The sequence below is a fragment of the Canis aureus genome, chromosome 36 (assembly GCF_053574225.1).
Source record: "Canis aureus isolate CA01 chromosome 36, VMU_Caureus_v.1.0, whole genome shotgun sequence".
Lineage (NCBI taxonomy): Eukaryota > Metazoa > Chordata > Mammalia > Carnivora > Canidae > Canis > Canis aureus.
Window position 1 is genome coordinate 9,604,336 of NC_135646.1, and position 20,838 is coordinate 9,625,173.

The window sequence follows — 20,838 nt, forward strand, 5'->3', positions numbered from 1 at the left end:
TCTTGGAAAAACATATTATGCATGTGTATATTCAGAAAGAGGGAAAGAGATAAAATAGATACAGCATAATGTTAACACTTGAGGAACTTAGGTCAAGTGTACATTGTATTATTGTTATAACTTTTCAGAATAACTACGACTATATCTAAATGGATGAAGACATGAATGAATTAATAAATAAAACCTTTCATCACCTCCCCTGCTACCATCTTGTTCCAAGTCTACCAAAGTCTTCTGCCTGGATCATTGTCTCTCTGCCCCCTGTCAGTCTATTCTCAACAGGAGAGCCAGCATAATCCTTTGAAAGTATAAATCAGATCATGTTGCTGCTCTGCAGACAGCTAGACTGAAGACCCTGGCCCTTTTGACACTGTGCTGAAATAACTTGTTCACATATCTTTTTCAACAACTAAACTGTAAATTTCATAAGAAAAGAGCTGCATTTTATTTATGTTTGCCTCATTTCCCCTTGCCTATAGCTACACACGCACCAGAATACTGACACTTGATAAATATTTATTTTGTAAAATGAATGCATTTAACACCAATCATAGGGAAAACACATGATCATGCATTTGCTATAATTTTTACCTATTTTACAAGTTTATTTGATGTTATATAATATTCCCTTAATTTGGTTCATGTTGCTTTGATTAAACCTATTTCACTTTTCCTGTCATTGCAGGACAATGATACAAGGCCGTTGACTTCAGAGTCCCACTTCATGTCTTTCTTTGCTGCCCAATCTGTCTGCAGCTCTTTCCATGGCTCAGAAATGTGCGTCCTGTGGACATTTTCTCTGATCTCTCAATAAGTAGTACCTTTCTGATTCTTTGTATATATATAAAAAAATGTGTCCTGTGTCATGGATATTTCTGTTCCTGAAGTTTAGACTATGCCAGGAGAAGGAAAGGAAAGGGGCATTGAATATTTGCTCATCCATTGTCTTTATATCTCAGCTTTGCCAAACAAAAAACCCTTGTTATAGTTTCAAAATACATTAACATAAAAAATTAATTTAGACATAAGGGTTTATTTTATTGTCTTTTGTAAATTCCTTATTTTTTTAAAATAACTTTAGGATTTGATTTTTACCAAGGTCTTATAACATGTGATATCCCTAGACTTCATCAAATTGTGAATCTAACTGTGCTTTCCAGATGACTGGCACTTTAAATTCTCCCTAGCTTTGCTATTAATGGTAAAAACACAAAGTCCCTCTTTTTTCTCTAAATTGGTCCAGGCTCCAAGCAGCTGTATTCTTGCTTCTCTGTTACTGATACAAGTGATCATTATATCTCCTCAATATGCCCATAAATTTTCAGCTCTCTATTATTCATTCTGCATTTCATGGCTATGTTCATTTGTAACTATTGACAAAAATGATTAATTATGGAAGTAGCAGCAGATTCACCATTTGTAAAATATATGCTAACACTAACAGTGTATTTTCGTAGGGGAAATATGGAGCTAACTCTTGAAGATTCTGTTTCTATAATGCTGGACAAAGTAAGACACAAAAGGGCCAAGGAAGTAGATTAAAACCAAAAGAGCCACTCATCACCCTTGCTTCATATCTGTGGAATATTCCTGGGCCTTTTGCTTTGTTCATCCAATATGATCAACTTGATTCAAGGATTTCTACTTGGCTTGGTGTAGGTCTCCCACTCAACCCACCCTGAGACAAATACTTTGTAGCTCATTTACTTAGGATGTGAACTCAGAAAGCACACATAAGGGAATGGGAAAAGTAAAACAAGGCAGAAGCCAGTAGAGAGTGTGTTATGAGTGCACTGTGAGCAGTTAGGACGGTGACCCAGAGGTCCTTCTGAGGACCCTATGAGGAACCATATAAAACATGCTTCACAGTTGTCCCACTGGGGGACAGGAATGCCAAGCTATTTATCCACTGACTTCTATTTTGTCCCCAGAGGTGTGAACTTGAGCCTAGTAAACTGTGGCATCTAAGAAAACCCTCAGAGAAGGAAACCTCAGAGAGATGAAGATGGAACCCTTGAGGCAGGAAGTTGATAATGGGCCTGGGAACTGTCCAGCAAGACCGCAGGTGAATAAGAGGTTATGCGGGAAGGCATTGATGGCATCTGCTACGGTCTCCTAGCTTTATTTTAGTGGCTGACCCAGTGTAAATGCATCATCTCTGAACACAGAGCTGTTCAATGGACACAGGTTGAATCAAATTCACTAAAAAAGTGTAAGTCATTGATAGAACTCTTTGTTTTTTCAGCATTGATTTCAGACTTCAAATTCATAACCATGGCACTAAGAAGCCAGTACTTCTTTATATAATACATGTGAAATAATACATAAATTGACAAATGTTATTTGCAAGGTCAACCTATAATTCCAAAATAATATATAAGAATAAATGTATTCAAGTTATATGTGTTTTCCTTTATTATTCCTTTCTGAGTGATGAATTTGTTTCCTCTTTGAAGGTTTGAATTAGGAGGGAAGGGCTAGAGGAAGTGTGAGTGAGTCTTGTTTGTGAGGTATCTCTGCATTTTCCAAGCTCCTATTCATTTTCCTTTCTCATTCTTTTCCTTTTGTGTGTATGTGTGAATGCATTTGTTTCTCTCTCTCTCTCTCTCTCTCTCTTTTAAATCACATCCTCCTCTCTGCTATTATTCTAGTCCCAGCTACTGCCATCTTTTGCACAGGGGGAGTACAATAGACACACATGATTTTTTTTTTTTTGCATCCACCACGGCTTTTCCCTCTCTATAACCTTTAGACTAATACAAAGTCTTTTTTTTTTTGTTGTTCAAAACTCTCTAATAGCTTCCACTTTCACCCTGAGTAAGGACTAAAGTCATCAAAATGACCTACAAGATAATGTAACTTGCCTCCATTCTTCCTGCCTACCAACACTTCTCTGGCTTCATTTCATATTTTTAAACTGCTGTTCCCCTTACTCATCTACTTCAGTTACCCCCTGATTATTCTTCAAACCTACACTGGGCATGTTCCCACCCCAGGGTTTTTGTACTGCATTTTTTTCCTTTGGAATACTCTTCCCCCAGATATCTATAAGGTTCCCTCTCTATCTTCTTTAGGCCTTTGTTCAAATTGCTCTTAATTGCTATTGTAACAACCCTTTTCTCCACCAGCCAAATATTTCTTATTTCTCTGATTATTTTCCTCTACAACATGTATCATCATCTGACATACTAGTTTTCCTTCTCATTTATTATCTGCTTCTCTCCAAAAATCTCTCCCCACAGCAGAGATTTTTGTCTGTTTTATTTTTATATTTTAATTACCATAGCTATAGAACTTAGAATAGTGCTTGCTGCATATTAGGCATTTAATACTTATGTATTGATTGAGCACATTACATTCAGTAGTAGAGATTTGGGTATGTATTTCTATCTATATATATGATTTTTTTAAGTAACAAGATTCCTTTTCACATATAATATAGAAAGAATAAAATTATCCAGGACACCAGAAAAAAGCAATTCCAATTTCACTGCATCAGAGATATAGAAAATTCTTATTGAAGAATTCTCTTTATATATATATTAACATTTTATCAAATGGACATTAAATCAAAATCTTAGTTTGAAGCACTTAATATGAAATTAAAATTGGATATCGAGATATATGTAGTATCCACACAGATGCAGAAAGAGACTAAAGCATGCAAACACATTAAAAAATACTAATGGACAACCTAATGCCCATTTACTAAGCTGGGAAGGCTGTAGCTTTGCATCATGGGATTGTGAGTGACTAAAAAGGCAAAGAAAAGATTTCCTACATTTCTCACCATTTGCCCACTGACTCCTAGTCCTATGGTCTCTATAAACAAAGATATTTCTTATAAAAGTGTGATTCAAATCCCATAAGCCATGCAAGACATACAATGCATGACTTCTGCCTTGGCATTCTATGCCATATTCCTCACAAATTCACCATCATTTTCTACAGTCGGGTACTGTAAACTGCATAGAATAACTACTGAGAATATGGGGAAGACATGCATGGTTCAGTGTAATCTAAGAACTGAAGTACACTAGTGTGCTAGTTTGCTTGATCTTACACCATCATCTAGCCACAGACAGGTGCTACAAATCCCAGAAGATAGCTGGAAGAAAGTGGGCAAACTAGAGGGTTACATTACAACTAAAACATATGTTATACATATATTTATAATACATATATAATTATATGCAATATAACGTAAGATTACATATGCTATATGTGATAATAGTTAACTAAAAGAACACATTTAATCATTAATTGTACCATATTAAGAGAATTATTATAAATTTCAAGAAGGACTAATTTCCCAAGACAAAAAAGAAAAATTTAATAACTGAAATTCAGCCAAACAATGAACTACTTTGAATTTTAAAACAAAGAAACCAGTTAACCAAACTAAATTTTTAAAAATTGCCCAAAATTTTATGTCAGATAACTTAAACATCAATTCCAGAATATGTAAAAATAAATGTCAATGGTAGCCTGCATATCAAACATGCCTAAAAAATAGAAAAAGCATTCTAATGGTCTTATAAATTCTATAATTATATATTAAAATATTGACAAGAGAATTTTAGCCTATCTAATTTAATAAAATCGAAGTGACAAGAGTATGGGAAAGTAGGCACATTCATGGAGTGTTGGAGGGAATACATAAGTAACTATGGTCAACATTTTATACAGTCTTCATCAATATGATTTAAATGTTTTTTAAAAATGTAGATAACAACACCTCTAAATACATCTCAATGAAATGACAACTGAAAAAAGGCACCTGAAAAGATGCTTTCTGCGTTCTTGTTTAGAGTACCAAATACTAATAATCCAAACATCCATTAGTAAGAGATTATTCAAGCAAACAGTGATGCATCTACTTAATTAATTATAATGTATCCATGATACATTAATGAGAGTGAGAATATGTACATATTTATATTTAAAATATTCAATATGTATTACTGCGTGAAGACAAATTAATTTATGCATTACTAGGTATGGCACAATATTACTATTGTGGCTGTAGGAATTTTGTTTTATTTTATTAGTTTTTAAAGATTTTATTTATTTATTCATGAGAGACACAGAGAGAGGCAGAGACACTGACTGAGGGATGAAGAAGGCTCCTCACAGGGAGCCCAATGTGGGACTCAATCCTGGCACTGAGACCAGGACCTGTGCCAAAGACAGATGCTCAACCACTGAGCCATCCAGGCATCCGGGATGTAGGAATTTTAATTTAAATAATATCTATAGCATTTAAAAATCTGAAAGATTATAATAGTAAAAGTTGTATAATTAGTTAACTTTAGAGTTGTTTTTAGTATTTTTGAAAAGTCCACATTTTCTATATTGAACAAAATCTTACTTTTGTAATAAAAAAGATTAAAAAGCAAGAATCGATTGAACTGTGGCATAACCCCTCCTTGAAGTAGATGGAACTTTAACCAGATATCCAAAGTCCAAAGATACCCAGCCTTTAGATAGACAGGGATTTGGGAATCAGCAACAACAAACCAAAATAGGGAAAGGCTGAAAGGAAAAAATGAAAATAAAAATGATTCCTTAAAGAAGACTCAAGGAGATTTCCCTTTTGGGATTAAGCTTTTATGTTGTATACTATATATTTTTTTTTTTTTTAAATTTTTTTTTTAATTTTTATTTATTTATGATAGTCACAGAGAGAGAGAGAGAGAGGCAGAGACTCAGGCAGAGGGAGAAGCAGGCTCCATGCACCGGGAGCCCGATGTGGGATTCGATCCCGGGTCTCCAGGATCGCGCCCTGGGCCAAAGGCAGGCGCCAAACCGCTGCGCCACCCAGGGATCCCTGTATACTATATAGTTAGGATCTGTTTCATAGCTTTATGTTCTCTTTCATTGAGTTATCAATCTTTCTTTAGTTTTATATTTCATTGTAATTTTTAATTTTAGTTTAAAACCTAGTACACTAGTTTTCCTTATCAATCTTTGTTGTTGTTTATTCAGTTTTATCAATTGCTCTTCCAGATATAAAGATTATAATCAGTTTGTCAATTTTCCAAAACACCAAAAACAAAAAAGTTATCAGGATCTTCCTTAGAATTCATTAAACCTATAACTTTATAAAGTAGTTAAGTGGTATGTTTGTCACTCTTGATCAAAGAACTTGGCATGTCCTTACATGCATGTCAACATTTATTTACCTAAATGTAAATAAGAATATAAGTTTTATTCTTTTTTTTTTAAGATTTATTTATTTATGATAGACAGAGAGAGAGATAGGAGGCAGAGACACAGGAGGAGGGAGAAGCAGGCTCCATGCCAGGACTCGACGTGGGACTCGATCCCGGGACTCCAGGATCGCGCCCTGGGCCAAAGGCAGGCGCTAAACCACTGAGCCACCCAGGGATCCCCCTATAAGTTTTATTCTTATATCCAACACAAAAACTTTGTTTATGGAGTATATGTTTTATGTGGTGAATTTTCATTTTTTAACTTTTGTTTTTGTTTTGCCAGCAAAGAGGACACCTACTGACTTTTAATTTAATTGTGCTGGACTACCTTTATGACATTTTAATTAGTTCTTCGTTTTTTAGGATTTTCCAAATAGATTACTGGAAATAGTTATCTTTTAATCTCTCTATTTTTTTCTATGTTACTGAAATAGTAAAATGATAATAGTGAGACAAAGACAAATCAGGTCTAAAGATGGTTTGTTAATGACTTTGCAAAGAAGCAGGTTTTAGATCAACAAATTCTATTTTCTCCTCCCCCATTAGGTTATTCTTTAGTCTTTATTATTTTCTAACTGGTATTTTAGTTAATTTCATTGCAGTATTCCTAATATTGTAAAGTGATGTTTTATTTTCAGGCTTTCTTGAGCAGTAATAAAATCATTTAACACTATAACTTTTTCCTAAGTATATTTTTGGGTTGTTGTTGCTCATAAATTCCTCATTATAATTTTAAGATGCTGTTACTCTTTGACCCATAAGTAATTTAGGATGAACATACACACAAACACATACTCAAGTAGTAAAGTAAATGTTTTCCTTTGGTTTATAAGTCTTCATAAGTGCTATGGTTCATGGGTTCCTTTTCATTGTTGATTTGCGCTTTCTAATTATATTCATTCAGTATCTAATAAGCTACCTTTAATAATTTGGAGTTATTTGGGTTTTGATGTGTGTATCCTTTAGGATTCATGAACATAAGCAACAGAAATTTATTTTGCTAACTACTACCCATCATTCCCCCCAAAAGAGAAAAAAAATTAGTTTGTTAAAAAAAATTGTAAGAACTAAGGCAAGTAAGTAATATTAAACATTGTAAAATTTCTGAGAATCTGGCTAAGACACTTCCTCTAATTAGGGACTCTCAAAAATACTTCAACTGCAATTTCCTACTTTGTCCTCTGCCTCTGCATTATTCTCTCCAAATTCAAAGTTCTAGAAAGGCATGCCCATTTGCTAACTTCCCAGCAGCCACAAAAACAAACTAACAAAAATGAACAAGAACAAAAACAGACAAACAAGAAAGAATTTTTCATCTGGCCTCATGCCAAATTTCATACATTGCTAGCTTCTTTCCAGATGAGAATGCTTCTTGGATGCTAGGTAGTCAAGTAATAAAAGGCCTGAGTATAACTAACGGTCAAAAAATGATTATATGGAGTGTTCATGATTATCCATTAGAAATGCATTTTAACTAACTGTTAATAATTTCTTGGTGCCGTAGCTCTACATAACAAGAAGTGTAGCTTTACCTTACACTGATCACAACCACAGTAGGATGCCAGAAACACTTGCCAAAAAATGCTGCATTTAATTTCTAGTTTCATCAATGGTACCTAAAAATTATAATTAAGATGTAGTGCTACAATTAATTCAAAGTTAAGACTATCTTGAAGTACAGCCAAGTCATCATTATTGAAGCTTTAATAGGTTGAATGTATAAAAGAATAAATAACAAGTGACAAGATTATTCCCAAGTAATTTCTATATGTTAAAGTGAAATTAGGGGACTACAAGCAGGATAGGTCAAACAAACACCACAGGGATGGTGGAATTACAAATTGATGCAATGAATTACAGTCACTGAGTTCTTGAAAGTGACAGACAAAACACTGGGTAAAGCAATCTGCAGTGCAATTGTTCAATTTCATTAAGCACCATTTAACTCATCAACCAAAGAGACAGAGCTGCAAATCATGAGGAGACTTGCCACTAGCATTCTCAGCTACCAATCAAGGGAAAAAGCTTCATTTTTGACTTCAAAATACATATTCCCAGTGTTAACATTGTGATTTAATTATTATTTATGTTTAAAAAGAAAATACTGAACTTTACAGGTGTTGAACACCATGCCTTACTAGATACAACTAGAAAGTGACAAAATCTGGATTCAAACTCCATTCTATTGGACTTAGAAATCTACATTTTCTCTACAGTGTAGTCAAGGCAGAAAGGGTAGAGGTGATGCACTGGCATTTACTTTTGGTCAAACAAGCTCTATGATTAAGGTGTCCTCAATATTCTTACAGGAAAATCCTATGGGACCTACTGAATTCAAATAGGCCCCCCTCTAAAAATTTTTTTCCAAGAGACCATATCTAGGTTCTATCACATCTAAAAAAGATGACATGCATGCCTCTTCTTTGGCTTTAACTTCCCAACAATCATCTATCCGTATAATTTCACTGGCAATATGAATAAAAGTAAGAAACAGTCATTTATGTTATTCAAAGAGAAATGAAAGAAAAATCTCTGTTTAACTTTGCAATATGTTATATAATTTTTACAAGGATATACAAGGATACATACAAGGATAACTAAATGATTTTACTCTTATTCTTTCCTAAGAAAATATATTATAATAAAGGAAGCAAGGTGATGAAGCTGAATTAGATTTACAGGTGTTCATTTTATTGGGACACTACCATACTCAGTGTCATAGACAGATGTTTACAAATGCCTTTCAATAACCAAGTTTTGTTAATGTCATTAAATAACATAGAGATAATTTGTAGCAGTAAAGGGACATGGACTTTCATGCCAGAAGGAACAGGATCACAATCTTTTATTTTTTTTTAAGATTTATTTGAGAGAGAGAGAGAGAGAGAACAAAAGGGCAAAAGGAGAGGGAGAGAGACTCTCAAGCAGACTCTGTGCTGAGTGCAGAGCTCAACACAGGGCTCCATCTCACAACACTGAGATCACGACCAGAGCCAGAACCAAGAGTCTAATGCTTAACCAGCTATGCCACCCATATGTCTCAGGGTTGCAATCTTAAGACCACCACTTAGAGCTGTGGATCTTTGTTTTTATTTATTTATTCAAGACATAGAGAACATGAGAGAGGGATCACTAGCAGGGAGGAAGGATAGAGGGAGAAGCAGACTGCCTACCCTGAGCAGGGAGCTCACTGCAGGACTTGATCCCAGGACCCTAGGACCATGACCTCAGTTGAAGGTAGATGCTTAATGGATTGAGCCACCCAGGTACCCAAGGTGTGGACCTTTGAAAAACTTAAACACCTCTGATAGTCATTGTCTTCATCTATAATGTGGTGAACATAGTTTCTAACATGCAATAATTGTTTATGATGTTTAAATCATGTGTCGAATCTACCCAACAAAATAAACACTAGCTATTCTTATAGCTATTACTAAGGAACACAAGAAATGAATTGTCTATACCTAAATATCATACCCTCCTAGATAATAATTTCTCTACTAATAATATACTTTCAAATTGATACAGATTACCATTTCAGCAATGAATACAAATTGAGTAAGCATATGGGGAAAAGCTTTTGAGGTTTAGCTCCTCTTATTTTTATTCAAAGGATAAGTTTTTAATATCTGGTATTTTTCTTTTGGATTGGTCTCTCCAACACTAGAATGCAATCCAATCCAGACAATTCAATATAAAAGACAAAGTAAAGGGGTGTCTTAGTCATGACAAGAGTAAAGTGTTATTGAGAATATTTAACTTTTTCTAAGGAATTGGTTAGAGATGTTACTTATTGTTATGTCCACTTACACCACAACTTTACATCTTTATTGGATTAAATGTAAATGAACTACATGAAGTATGAAGGAGTTACTTCTAACTTACAGAACTGAAATAATCGCATAAAACTGATCTATCTGTATGTTTCAGTTAGAAACACATAGTGATTAATCATTGTTTCTATTGAAATATGACATATTTTTCAAAGCCTGGAACCTATATACAAAAGTCTAGTATTTCCACTGCTGGCCACTATAATGCTATTTTTGTTAACTAAAAAAGATAAGAGAAAAAAAGAACGATATATTTGTGATATGTATGCAAAGATTTTATGTGTTGTGGATGAGATATATAAAGAAACACAGCATTTTAGGAGTTAAAGTACAATCTTGAAATCTTAGTATAATAAGATTTAAAATTAAATAAATTAACTTCTTTAATATGTGATTTTTTAATTGTGTGTTAAAATACTTAGTTTTTAGTTTTTAGAAAACAGTGGATTTTTCAAGTAAAATGCTTTCTGGAATAAAAAAAAAAATCTGATGAATGGTTTTTCCCCCTTCCCTCTCTTCCTTCCAAAATCTACTGAGCCTCTGTTTGCCAACAAATGCGAAATTAGAGAAGAAAGCTCACAGTTACATGACAGACAAATATGAGTAGGTAAACAACTATATCAGCTGTTATAAGAATCTCTGAAAAATATTACGTTATTATATCAGTCAATCCTCTAAGCACTTATGATTAGTCATTTAATCCCCATCACACCTTTATGTGATAGCTACTACTACCATCTACATTTCACAAATGAGGAAATTGAGGCACAAAGATTTTAGACAATTATGGCCATACTGCACTACTAGTAAGCAGCAGAATTTGAGTTTGACTCTAGTCAGAATGTGTACTACTACTGTGCTATACTGTCTGATATAACGACAAGATAATTCGGGATGTAAACCCAGGATTCTATAGAAACACAATTGAATACATTTATTTTCTCAAACATATCTGTTTGTACCACATTGCCTGTATCTGAGAACTTCTGATTAGTTTATAAGGGCAATCAATCAACTTCAGGATGAGAAAAATGCCTAGCAAAATTTTAACAAAAATGCCTTTGCATAATTGGTGGATGAATTTAAACATCCAGTATCCAGATTGATAGCTACAGACCAGGCACTTTTTCCCTTAGAGTTTTTTATCTGTGAGGCATCATTTGCAGCTCTGATGGTTGCTAAATCCTTGCAATAGATCTGACTTGTGAATTACTGAATTACTGTGGTAACCTAATATTTTGGAAATACAGGCATATTAAATCATTGTTTCTCCTTGAAATGTCATTTTAACACTATTCTAATTTTCAGTGAGAACCAACAAAAATTAGACACCACAAAATAATAATACAGAGTTGAGGTTGGAGAGTAAGCCTGCTTCTTGATTCTGCCACTGGCCAATTGGCTGACCTTGGGCAACATATTCTATTCCTTTAAGCTTTTGTTTTTTCAATTTCTAATATAGACAATGATGTTAATTCCAGTAAGCATTACATAGATGATGCAGGTAGAGTGATGGCACATAGGAGGTATCCAATCAGTATTAGCCATAAAATCACATCTTGGAATAGTGAGCTTTTGTGAAAAACAAACAAACATACAAAACCCAAAAGCTATAGTTATATACAACAATAACTACAGTATTTTAAAATAACTTGTCTTTGTGTGTGTCTCTGTGTGTGTATATATATATGATATATATATATCATATATATTTATATCTTTATTACCACTGCATAGTAATTAATAGATGATGTGCTCACTAATGGCAGGGACTCTGTCACAGTCAACAATCCAGAACCTAGGGTTTTGTCTGGCACAAAGTTCTTCAATAAAGATTACTAAATTGAAAGTGCCTGAAGAATAAAACCTAGAGAAAGAAGGTGCAAGCTTTGCATTTATTTTCCCATTCTAGCTTCTGAATAATGCCAGTCTCCTCTGAGAATTCACCAGCTTCCATCCGGGGAAACCGACAGGTGTATGCAGGGTACAGGTTGAACTACGGAGTTGACAATGGGCTAGGCACCAGACAAGACTTAAAAGTAAAAGGTTTTTTGGTGAGTTTCTAGCCTCCCTACTTTATCCAAATTCACAGTGACCAGTTACTGGGTATTTTGGCTAAAGCTAAGTCAGGACAACATTGTATGCTGGATAAGAGCCTGCAGTTAGTCTAGGGGTCAAGGCATAGCCACCAAAGGCATCCTGGCCACAAACTCTCTGTGTCTGATTCATCATAAGAGACTGATTCATCACAAGAGACTCTGCCTGTTGCCAGGCCAGCTCTGAACAACTCAGAGACATATTACTCATCCTATTCTATGTTTTACTATACAGTGATCACATTCTTTAAAAATAATCAGAAAGCTTAATGTTTTCATTAGATTTGTGAATGACTAATAATCTCATGGCATTTATTTTAAATGGGCTTCCAAATTACTGATGTATGTTGGGATTTTTTTCATGTCACTTTTTGAGAGGGCATTGTAAGTTTTCATTAAATGTCCTATATTATACATCATTTTCTGGCAATGTTACAATCTTATTTTTCAATTTTAATAAAAAAACTTCACTGTTTCATAACTTCGAGGGAAAGAATACTTTCTGCATGTAGTCCCATAAAACAGAGCAAGTTCATGAGTTTTCAAACTGCAGGCTACTTAACAGCCTCCATTTGGTAATTATAGAGATTTATATCCGTCTCCTCATCCCCACAAAATTCAGAGCTGATCTGTCCGGTTGACTTAGAGACTGACTCAGAGGTCTCTACATTCATTATCTTTGACAATAAGCTGTTAGATTAGGTTAATGATTTAAGACTAGTATATGTTTGGAAATGGGAGAAAGAGGTTTAAAATTAATTTATAGGAATATAATCCACTGGTCATTTTCATGTTTCATCAGAAGATATTTTAGAGGATGTCTCAATAGTAATTGATCACATTGAGGTGACAAAATGGACTGTCCTTGCTTTACTAAGAAGAGAAGGAAGTCATTCATCTCCCTTTAGGCTCAGACTTTCAGTATAATCAGACAGTTTATCATTTATCAAGGAATTAACACTCTCTAAAAGTTATAAAGAAGAAGTACACTGGCACACTACAGATGCGGTTCATGTTACAAGTCCAAACAATGCCATCCATATTGAAATGTTGTGTAGTTTTTATTCTCACATCAAAGAAACTATAGCAACCCTGTTTTTTTTTAATAGCTCTTAATATTCAACTACAAAAATAAATTTCTTCTTTAACTCCTTCATGAACTATCAGGATGGTTCATAGAGCTAATAATTTCATATGAGAGTCACAACATATAACATGTACTTTTAAAAAGCTGTAAAAATAAATAAAAAGCTATAATTTTTTTTAAATCTATGTTTTTCAAGGTTTTGTGTTTTAAACAAGTGAAATGGATCTGAAACAAAATCACTGGAATTGCCTAATACAAGGTTAGTAAAACCATTCTATTTAATTCTAAAGTTGTTGCTGTATTGATACGGGAGAGCTTGGTTCTTGTGTCATAGAGTTGAAGAATGAAGCTCACTGACAACAGAGTGAGCAAAGCCATAGAAGTTTATTAAGCAGAGATACAAAGAAAGCTCTCAAATGGGAGAGAGGTCAAGATAGGGTTGCCACAGAAGATTTTTATGGTCTGAAACTGACCAGGAAGCTTGGTAAATTTCTTGTCAATATCAGGGTGGATTTGTAAATATCATGTCTATATTTAAAAGAAACATGGTGGACATGTAACAAACAAGATTTTTTTTTGTAAATATCGTGAGCACAAACAACCAGTTCCCTTCTCTCTGGTTAATATCACCTCCATAACATTTCTTTACATCTGGGATTTCTGTGATTACTTAGTAGCCCTTAAAGGGGGATACTCTCTAATATTTTGGAGCTAGGGAGCCAGGTTTATTTTTCTGTTTTTACTGTCTTAACTCTGTTATCTTGGGATGGGTAGGAGCCTGACTCTGGGACCTTTCCTTATCTTTCCCTGCCTAGCCCTGTCTGCCCCTAACTCACTCCTACATCAATATATTACCTGTAGATTTTCATATTAATATTTTGGTTCATAACTTGTATTGTTTAATTATTAATAACAAAATAAGTCAATTTCCCTTTGGTTTACATCCTAATTCTATATTACAAAATATCAATTTAAGTATATATACTTTACCATCTGTTTTGAAAATGTTTTCAGAACATAAACTCATTGGATTAATTTTATTTCTGATCAATGATGCATTTACTATTATTTATGAATGACATTTAATTTACATCAAAATATTTTAGAGTCCTTTCCTATTATTAATTAACTTTTCAAAAATTTATTTATTAGATTTATTTCTTTATTTAGGAGAGAGGGTGTGTGTGTGCATGAACACACAAACAGGGGTAGGGGCAGAGGGAGGGAGAGAGAGAATCTGCTGCAATCTTCCCATTGAGCACAGAGCCTGATGCAGGGCTCAATCTTAGGGCTCTGAGATCATGACTGGAGCTGAAATCAAGAGTCAGATGCTTTTGTTGGTGGGTAGGGACTACACTTACACCAGATGTCTTCCTGAAGACCACTGCTGGGGCCACAGTTGGACTTGTGTGTGTGGTGTGTTCTCACTTTGGAGTGGTTCTGACCCCTTCAGGGCTACTTGCACACTGCCTGACTTGTGACAACAATTTGGATGGGCTTTGACCAAGGACCTTTGGAGGGGACAGGTCCACTAGAGAGTACAGGGGTAGGGCATGTGGTGTTAGCAGGTTTGTGCATGTCTATTATGGGAGGAGATCTGGAGCTGCTTTAGAAAACTCCTGCTACAGAGATGGAGGGGTTAAGTCTGCAGTAGAGTAGGGGAATTAGGATCCTGTTGCAAGATACCTGCAAGGTCCCTATCTGCTGTGGCAGGGGACCTGCAGACTCCCTGATGAGGCTTGCTATGTTAAACGACTGAGCCACCCAGAAGCCCTCTAGTATTAATTAATTTAAAGCTAGCATGTAGAGTAATATAAATTTTAATTTGCCATTAAACCAATTTAAGATATATATTTATATGGATTAAAGAGATACTTTTGGGACTCACAACCTTTCTATGCACATACATCTAAGTCAGTGCTATGCTGCTGTATCCTAAAGACCCTGTGCTGTGCTGAATTTCTTTTTTCTGCTCTCAGAGATAGCACGGGGAATAACAATACAAGAAGGGCTTGCAACATCAGGTAGGAAGGTCACCATCAGTACACAACTCTGTGCATTTAAGGCAGATATGTCAGGCAACTTCTCTTAATGAGAACAGTTTTACTTCCAAGCATTAGTGCTTCAGCTTTTCATATGAGAGAAAATAAGAGACATGTTTTCTGAGAATACTCAGTTATGGCACTTTCGGGGGGGGTGGTGAACCCCTAAAATCAAGAGAAAATGAACATAAAATTTAGGTCACTGCTAAATTAATATTTTCTCTGTGGGTTTTCCTTTACCAATTGCTTTTATATGCACTTCCCATCTAAGTATTTAGGCTAAATGCATTTGAAAATCTTGCTTTTCCATTGATGCTCCATTAGCAGGAGTGAACTCTGCTGCATCAGAGTCTAAGCTATTCTAAAGCAAAGAGGAGGTTGCAGGACCTATGTACTCAACAACAAATCATTCTGATTTTATTCTTAAGTCATGTCTGACACTCTTTTTCTTCAGTGCCTTTTGACTTCTGCTTCAGCAGAAGTCTAAATTTTTGCAACATGTGAAGTTGATGTCTAAGGCATTTTTAGCTTTTTTTTTTTTCCTGTAATGTGTGAACCTGAGGACTTCTTGTTCTCTATTTCATCCCAAATTGATTTGTCTCAGAGGACTAAATAGGGCCTACCAAATTGAATCGGATTGCTATTCCCACCATCTGTATGTTCAGCATCATATTCCTTTATTGATGTTAGTCATGTGTCTTATATGGGAAGATAAATGGGAGAAGTTTTAAGCTGTATTTCTTCAGTGACCCAGGAATCAGAAACTATGGATATTTCTTCTTTTTTTGTATAGTCTCCTGGAGTCCTTGTTTTCTTTGTTATCCTCGTTAAATGTTGCTAAGAAAGGATATGGAGATTCTGTTTTGCATATCTTGGCATTTCTCAAATTACTAAAAGCTGTGCTCAATAAACCTCTGTGCTCTCTTCTCTCTTTCCTCCATCTTCAATCCCTTTCTCTCCCCTTGCTCCTTCTTTACACAAATAAGCATGTTGTTTGCTGTCTGAACAAAGGAGGATCCTTTGTTTTTGATTCCAGAGCTACAGTCTTTTCTCCTTTTCATCTTCACATCCAAAGTGTTTAAAAAATGCAGTTGCTATCTTCTGTCTCCATTTCTTTACATCTATTTTTCTGTTAAAGCAACAGTGACCTAGGACTATCTAGTTTCAACACTGAAAATCCCATAACCCAGGAGATTCCTCAGTCTTGGACAAACTGACACAGCTAGTCACCTTATATACAATAACCCATAATCTCTACCTCCAGTCACTCTTCAAATTCTGAGAGTTGGGGAGCCTGGGTGGTTCACTTGGTTAAGTGTCTGACTTCAGCTCAGGTCATGATCTCGGGGTGCTAGGATTAAGCTCTGTGCCCCCCCCCAACACACACACACACACACACACACACACACACACGCACACAGTGGTCAGGCTCCCTGCTCAGTGAGGAGTCTGCTTTTCCTTCTCCCTCTGCCTTTCCTCCCAGCTTGTGTTCTCTCTCTCTTTCTCTCTCAAATAAATAAAATACTTTTAAAAAGAACAGTCTGAGAGTTAAAACTCCTGTATTTAATATATTCTCCTCTATTTTTTTTTTTTACAATCTCCCAGTTCAAATTCCCATCCACTCATAGCCTATTGTACCAGCTTCCTCAATAAAACTGACTCCCTTACTCAACTACCATATTATATTAGTCTTTATAAAAGGCAAATTTTATTATGTTACCCTGATTCTTTCACATTCTAATAGATTCCCTCTGAAACACTATAAAACCTGAATCGGATACTTTACAATCTTGTCCTTGCCTATTTGTATACTCTTGCCTGCCATATCTTTTTTCCTCCATAAGCTCTATTCATATATTTCATTATTCCTGCAATATGCTATTGCAGTCTCACATTCCTACTGCTTTGTACATGCACTACCTGCTCCCAGAATCCACCCTTCTCAAGACTACCTGATATATCCTATTTTTCCTCCACTTCTAAGCTCAAGCACAGACTCCTCTTGGAATCCATCCATGGTCTTTCAGGCAGATAATAGTTCTTGCTTTCCTCCTGTACCTTATATATTCTTTCCATTTAAAAAAATACCTCACTGCATTAAGATAGTCTGTTTCTCTTTGCTACAAGACCCTTAAGGAGAAGTGCTATGTGTTCCCCTTTTTTATTTATTTATGATAGTCACACAGAGAGAGAGAGGGGGGGGGGGGCAGAGACACAGGCAGAGGGAGAAGCAGGCTCCATGCACCGGGAGCCCGACGTGGGATTCGATTCCGGGTCTCCAGGATCGCGCCCTGGGCCAAAGGCAGGCGCTAAACCGCTGCGCCACCCAGGGATCCCCATGTTCCCCTTTCATATTCCCTATACCAGCAGAGTTTCTACGTCAATAAGTAATTGCTGAATTAATGCCTTATGAAGTAATTGCATTATTTTTATAACTCTTAAATTTAGGAGGCAGGGTGGATAAAAGTGTATAAGCAAGATCTTGTAAATAGAAACTTACCACCATTCTTTTACCCTCCATGCCCTTGCACAATTATTTTATAAGTTGTATCCAGTATCTAAAGAATGACCAAGAAACATTAGACTTAAAACCTAGAAAAAGGTTGATAATTTGCTTACTGTTCTTGCATCCCATATAGACAGGGACTTATCTGCAGAACCTGTGAGAAGAGTGTTGGAGCAAGGAAAAAACTCAATGCTGTTCACAGAATCTGTATGTCCGTACAAAGTGCATCTGCATCTTTCACTGTATAGAGAGAAATGAAGAGTTCATGTTTTAGGAGTTAGCACCTAAATGTTTCTTCTAACTTTACACAATGCTAATGAAGATAATTTAAGTACTTGAGGCATGAAGTAGTTTTATAAATGGCAAAAATGTACATGAACCACATTTTATAGGGAAATTCTATAGTCATCTTCTATCCTAAGCACTGTATAGAATTAGCAGCATAAAACTGACTAAATTTAAGTTAACTTCAATTTATAAAGTCACTTGGTAAAGCCATCTTTATACTGTTCATTTACTCTGTCTCATGAAATGACTACATAATAATTGTCCCCATCTAATAAAGGGATATACTAAGAAAAGAAAATAATGAAATAGAAGTGTTTAGGCTTCATCCTAAACCCGCTGAATCAGAAACTCTGAGGTTGGGGCTTAATAATCTGTATTTTAAAAGTTTTCCAGGTATTTTGGATGCATGGTAAAGTTTGAGAACCACTGATCTAAACTATTAGAAATAACTGAGAAGGAAAGAAAACTCCAGTTTTGCCTTTTGCCAATTTATCAAAGGATTTTTTTTTTTTTTAATGAACAGGATATATACAGAGCAGTACTATTCCTTGTTTGTAATGCTTAATTGCTTTTAATGAACTTTCCAACCCTATTTTAAAATAGAAAAGAGTAGAAGCAGGATAATTAATAATGATGAGAACCCAGGAGTCAATATAAGCACATTTCCAATATGATAACCAATTAGTTAAGGTCTGATCAACTGGCTCCTCTCTGGCTTAAGCCATGTCATATTCGGTTAGTATCGTGTAGTGGGAAAACCTCTGCAATGGGAGCTAGGAGACTGAGTTCCAATCCTAATTTTGACAAGAACTAGCAGAGTGACCATGGTCAAGTTACTCAATCAGTGACAGCAATCTTTCCTATGAGAATGAGATTCCTTAATTTGATGTACACAGAGTGCCAATCCAGCTCCAACATTCTAAGATTCATTGCTGAAGTCTGTAAATATAAAGGGGAAAGGAAGAAGTCAAACAGTACAGCATCTAAGAACTGTTTGGAGCAAAGTTTGTTCCTCCTTACTTGATTTTTGGCATTTTTTAAAAAATGAAGAGATACTAAGATTGATGTGTATGTTAATATGTATGTGGGTTACTCAGTGACACTCTCTTTGATTGAAACTTTCTATATAAAGATTAAATATTATATTAATATCAGGAACAAGGAAATAAAATTAATAAATTCATTAATAGGGCCACTTTGTAATTGTGTCTTTATCTCAATATTTCTGAGAGATCTTGATAGTAGTTTGATTATTAAAGTTGATGATATGTGTCTATATATATCAGAGGTCAACAAACCATGGTCCATGGTCCTATTTTTGCAAATACTGTTTAATTAGAATATGCCAATTTGTTTACACATACCTATTGCTGCTTTCCCACTACAATAGCAGAATTGCATAGTTTTAAGAGAGACCACGTGGTTCACAAGCTTAAAATATTTAATACCTGGTGCTTTAAGAAAATATATTTGGATATTAATAAATATGCTTGGATTTTACTTATTATAGTTTTTTTTGAGATTAGTGCTAAAACATACGGAATAAATTACTTTTTTATTTTTAAGGAATTATTGTTTTTGTAGAAAATTTATCTGCTATTTTCTAATGATTTCCAAAATATAAGTACAAAACATTTTTTAAAGGTTTATACTCCAAAGCCCACGTTGTTGAAATAATCATCTGTAACTCTTAGAGTAATTGTTCCAGAACAGTAATTGTTCTCCATAGCTCTAAGGAGAGACAGAGCTTTACAAAAAATAAGAAGTATGAATTTATTTTATTAAGGTGGTAAATTATTGGAGCATCTGGGTGGCTCAGTCAGTTAAGCATGCGACTCTTGATGTTGGAGCAGGTCATGATCTTGGGGTCACACTGTGTTGGGCTCCACACTGAGCATGATGCCTGTTTAAGATTCTCTCTTTGCTACTCCCTCTACTTGCATTCATATTCTTTCTCTCACTCAAAAAAACAATAGTGAAATAACAGTAATATAGAATTTAATCATAAAACAAAATAAGCAGAATTAAAGGCATTGCTCCATCAAGTAAATATTTATTACAAGATATCATTCTCTAAAAGACATCCTAACATTAAGACAAAAATATTAAAATTTTTATTTTTTTCACTTATAGAAAAGTACAATTTAAAAAGGAAATGAACAAATGTATAATTCCTCCCACTTTTCTTTTACCAACCTCCCAAAACCTTGAAATCATATTGTTAATATTACAACATCAAAAATCATAACACGTATTTGGTCAATCATCACAAATCTCATAGTTATTTAGTGCCCCCCATCCCGTCCTCCCAGTTTTTATTTAATATATATTTAAATTAATCCTCTGCACCCATACTTTTTACATTTTCTTGATCATTCGGTACTTCAAGAGGAATTTTGACTGGCTATAATACCTGACACCATCAGTTCTCAAATTTTTGTAAAGAAATATTCCACTCTTTGTACCATGGGCAAAGTCTGAGGACAACCTAATCTCTCTTCCCATCTCTGCCCAACTATGAATGATTTGCTTTCACTGTATCTTTAGTTTTTTCTCTTCCATTTATTCCACTTTTTTCTTCTTTAGAAACACCAACAGTGTTTTATTTTTATTTTGTCTCTTTCTGCCTATACATTTAACATTTTTACTATGATACTTATATCTTTATTTTTTTATTGCACAGCTGTTCTTTATAAGTCTCAATTGTGTTTATTTTTATTTGGGTGTGTGTGAAGTATCAAAAGATTTTATATATGTTTTCTACTTCATTT

At 34.8% G+C, this 20,838-nt stretch overlaps 1 protein-coding gene and 1 long non-coding RNA gene across 14 annotated transcripts in view; one reads left to right on the forward strand and one right to left on the reverse strand.

The window, feature by feature from the left end:
- Positions 1-13,491, forward strand: part of LOC144305922 (uncharacterized) — a 188,600-nt gene extending 175,109 nt beyond the window's left edge. For 2 of the 3 annotated variants that reach the window (XR_013372949.1, XR_013372950.1), the window contains 2 exons: positions 686-777; positions 1,932-2,344. This is a non-coding gene — a long non-coding RNA (uncharacterized LOC144305922). Of the gene's footprint in view, positions 1-685; positions 778-1,931; positions 2,345-13,427 lie in introns of those variants that run through there. The other variant, XR_013372951.1, reaches the window with a different exon arrangement.
- The window catches only part of SPAG16 (sperm associated antigen 16), a 911,935-nt gene that overhangs the window by 337,747 nt on the left and 553,350 nt on the right, over positions 1-20,838 (reverse strand). For all 11 annotated transcript variants that reach the window (XM_077885066.1, XM_077885063.1, XM_077885062.1 and 8 more), the window contains one exon: positions 17,893-18,019. In XM_077885066.1, coding sequence (XP_077741192.1) covers positions 17,893-18,019 — 127 coding nt within the window. The remainder of the gene's footprint in view (positions 1-17,892; positions 18,020-20,838) is intronic.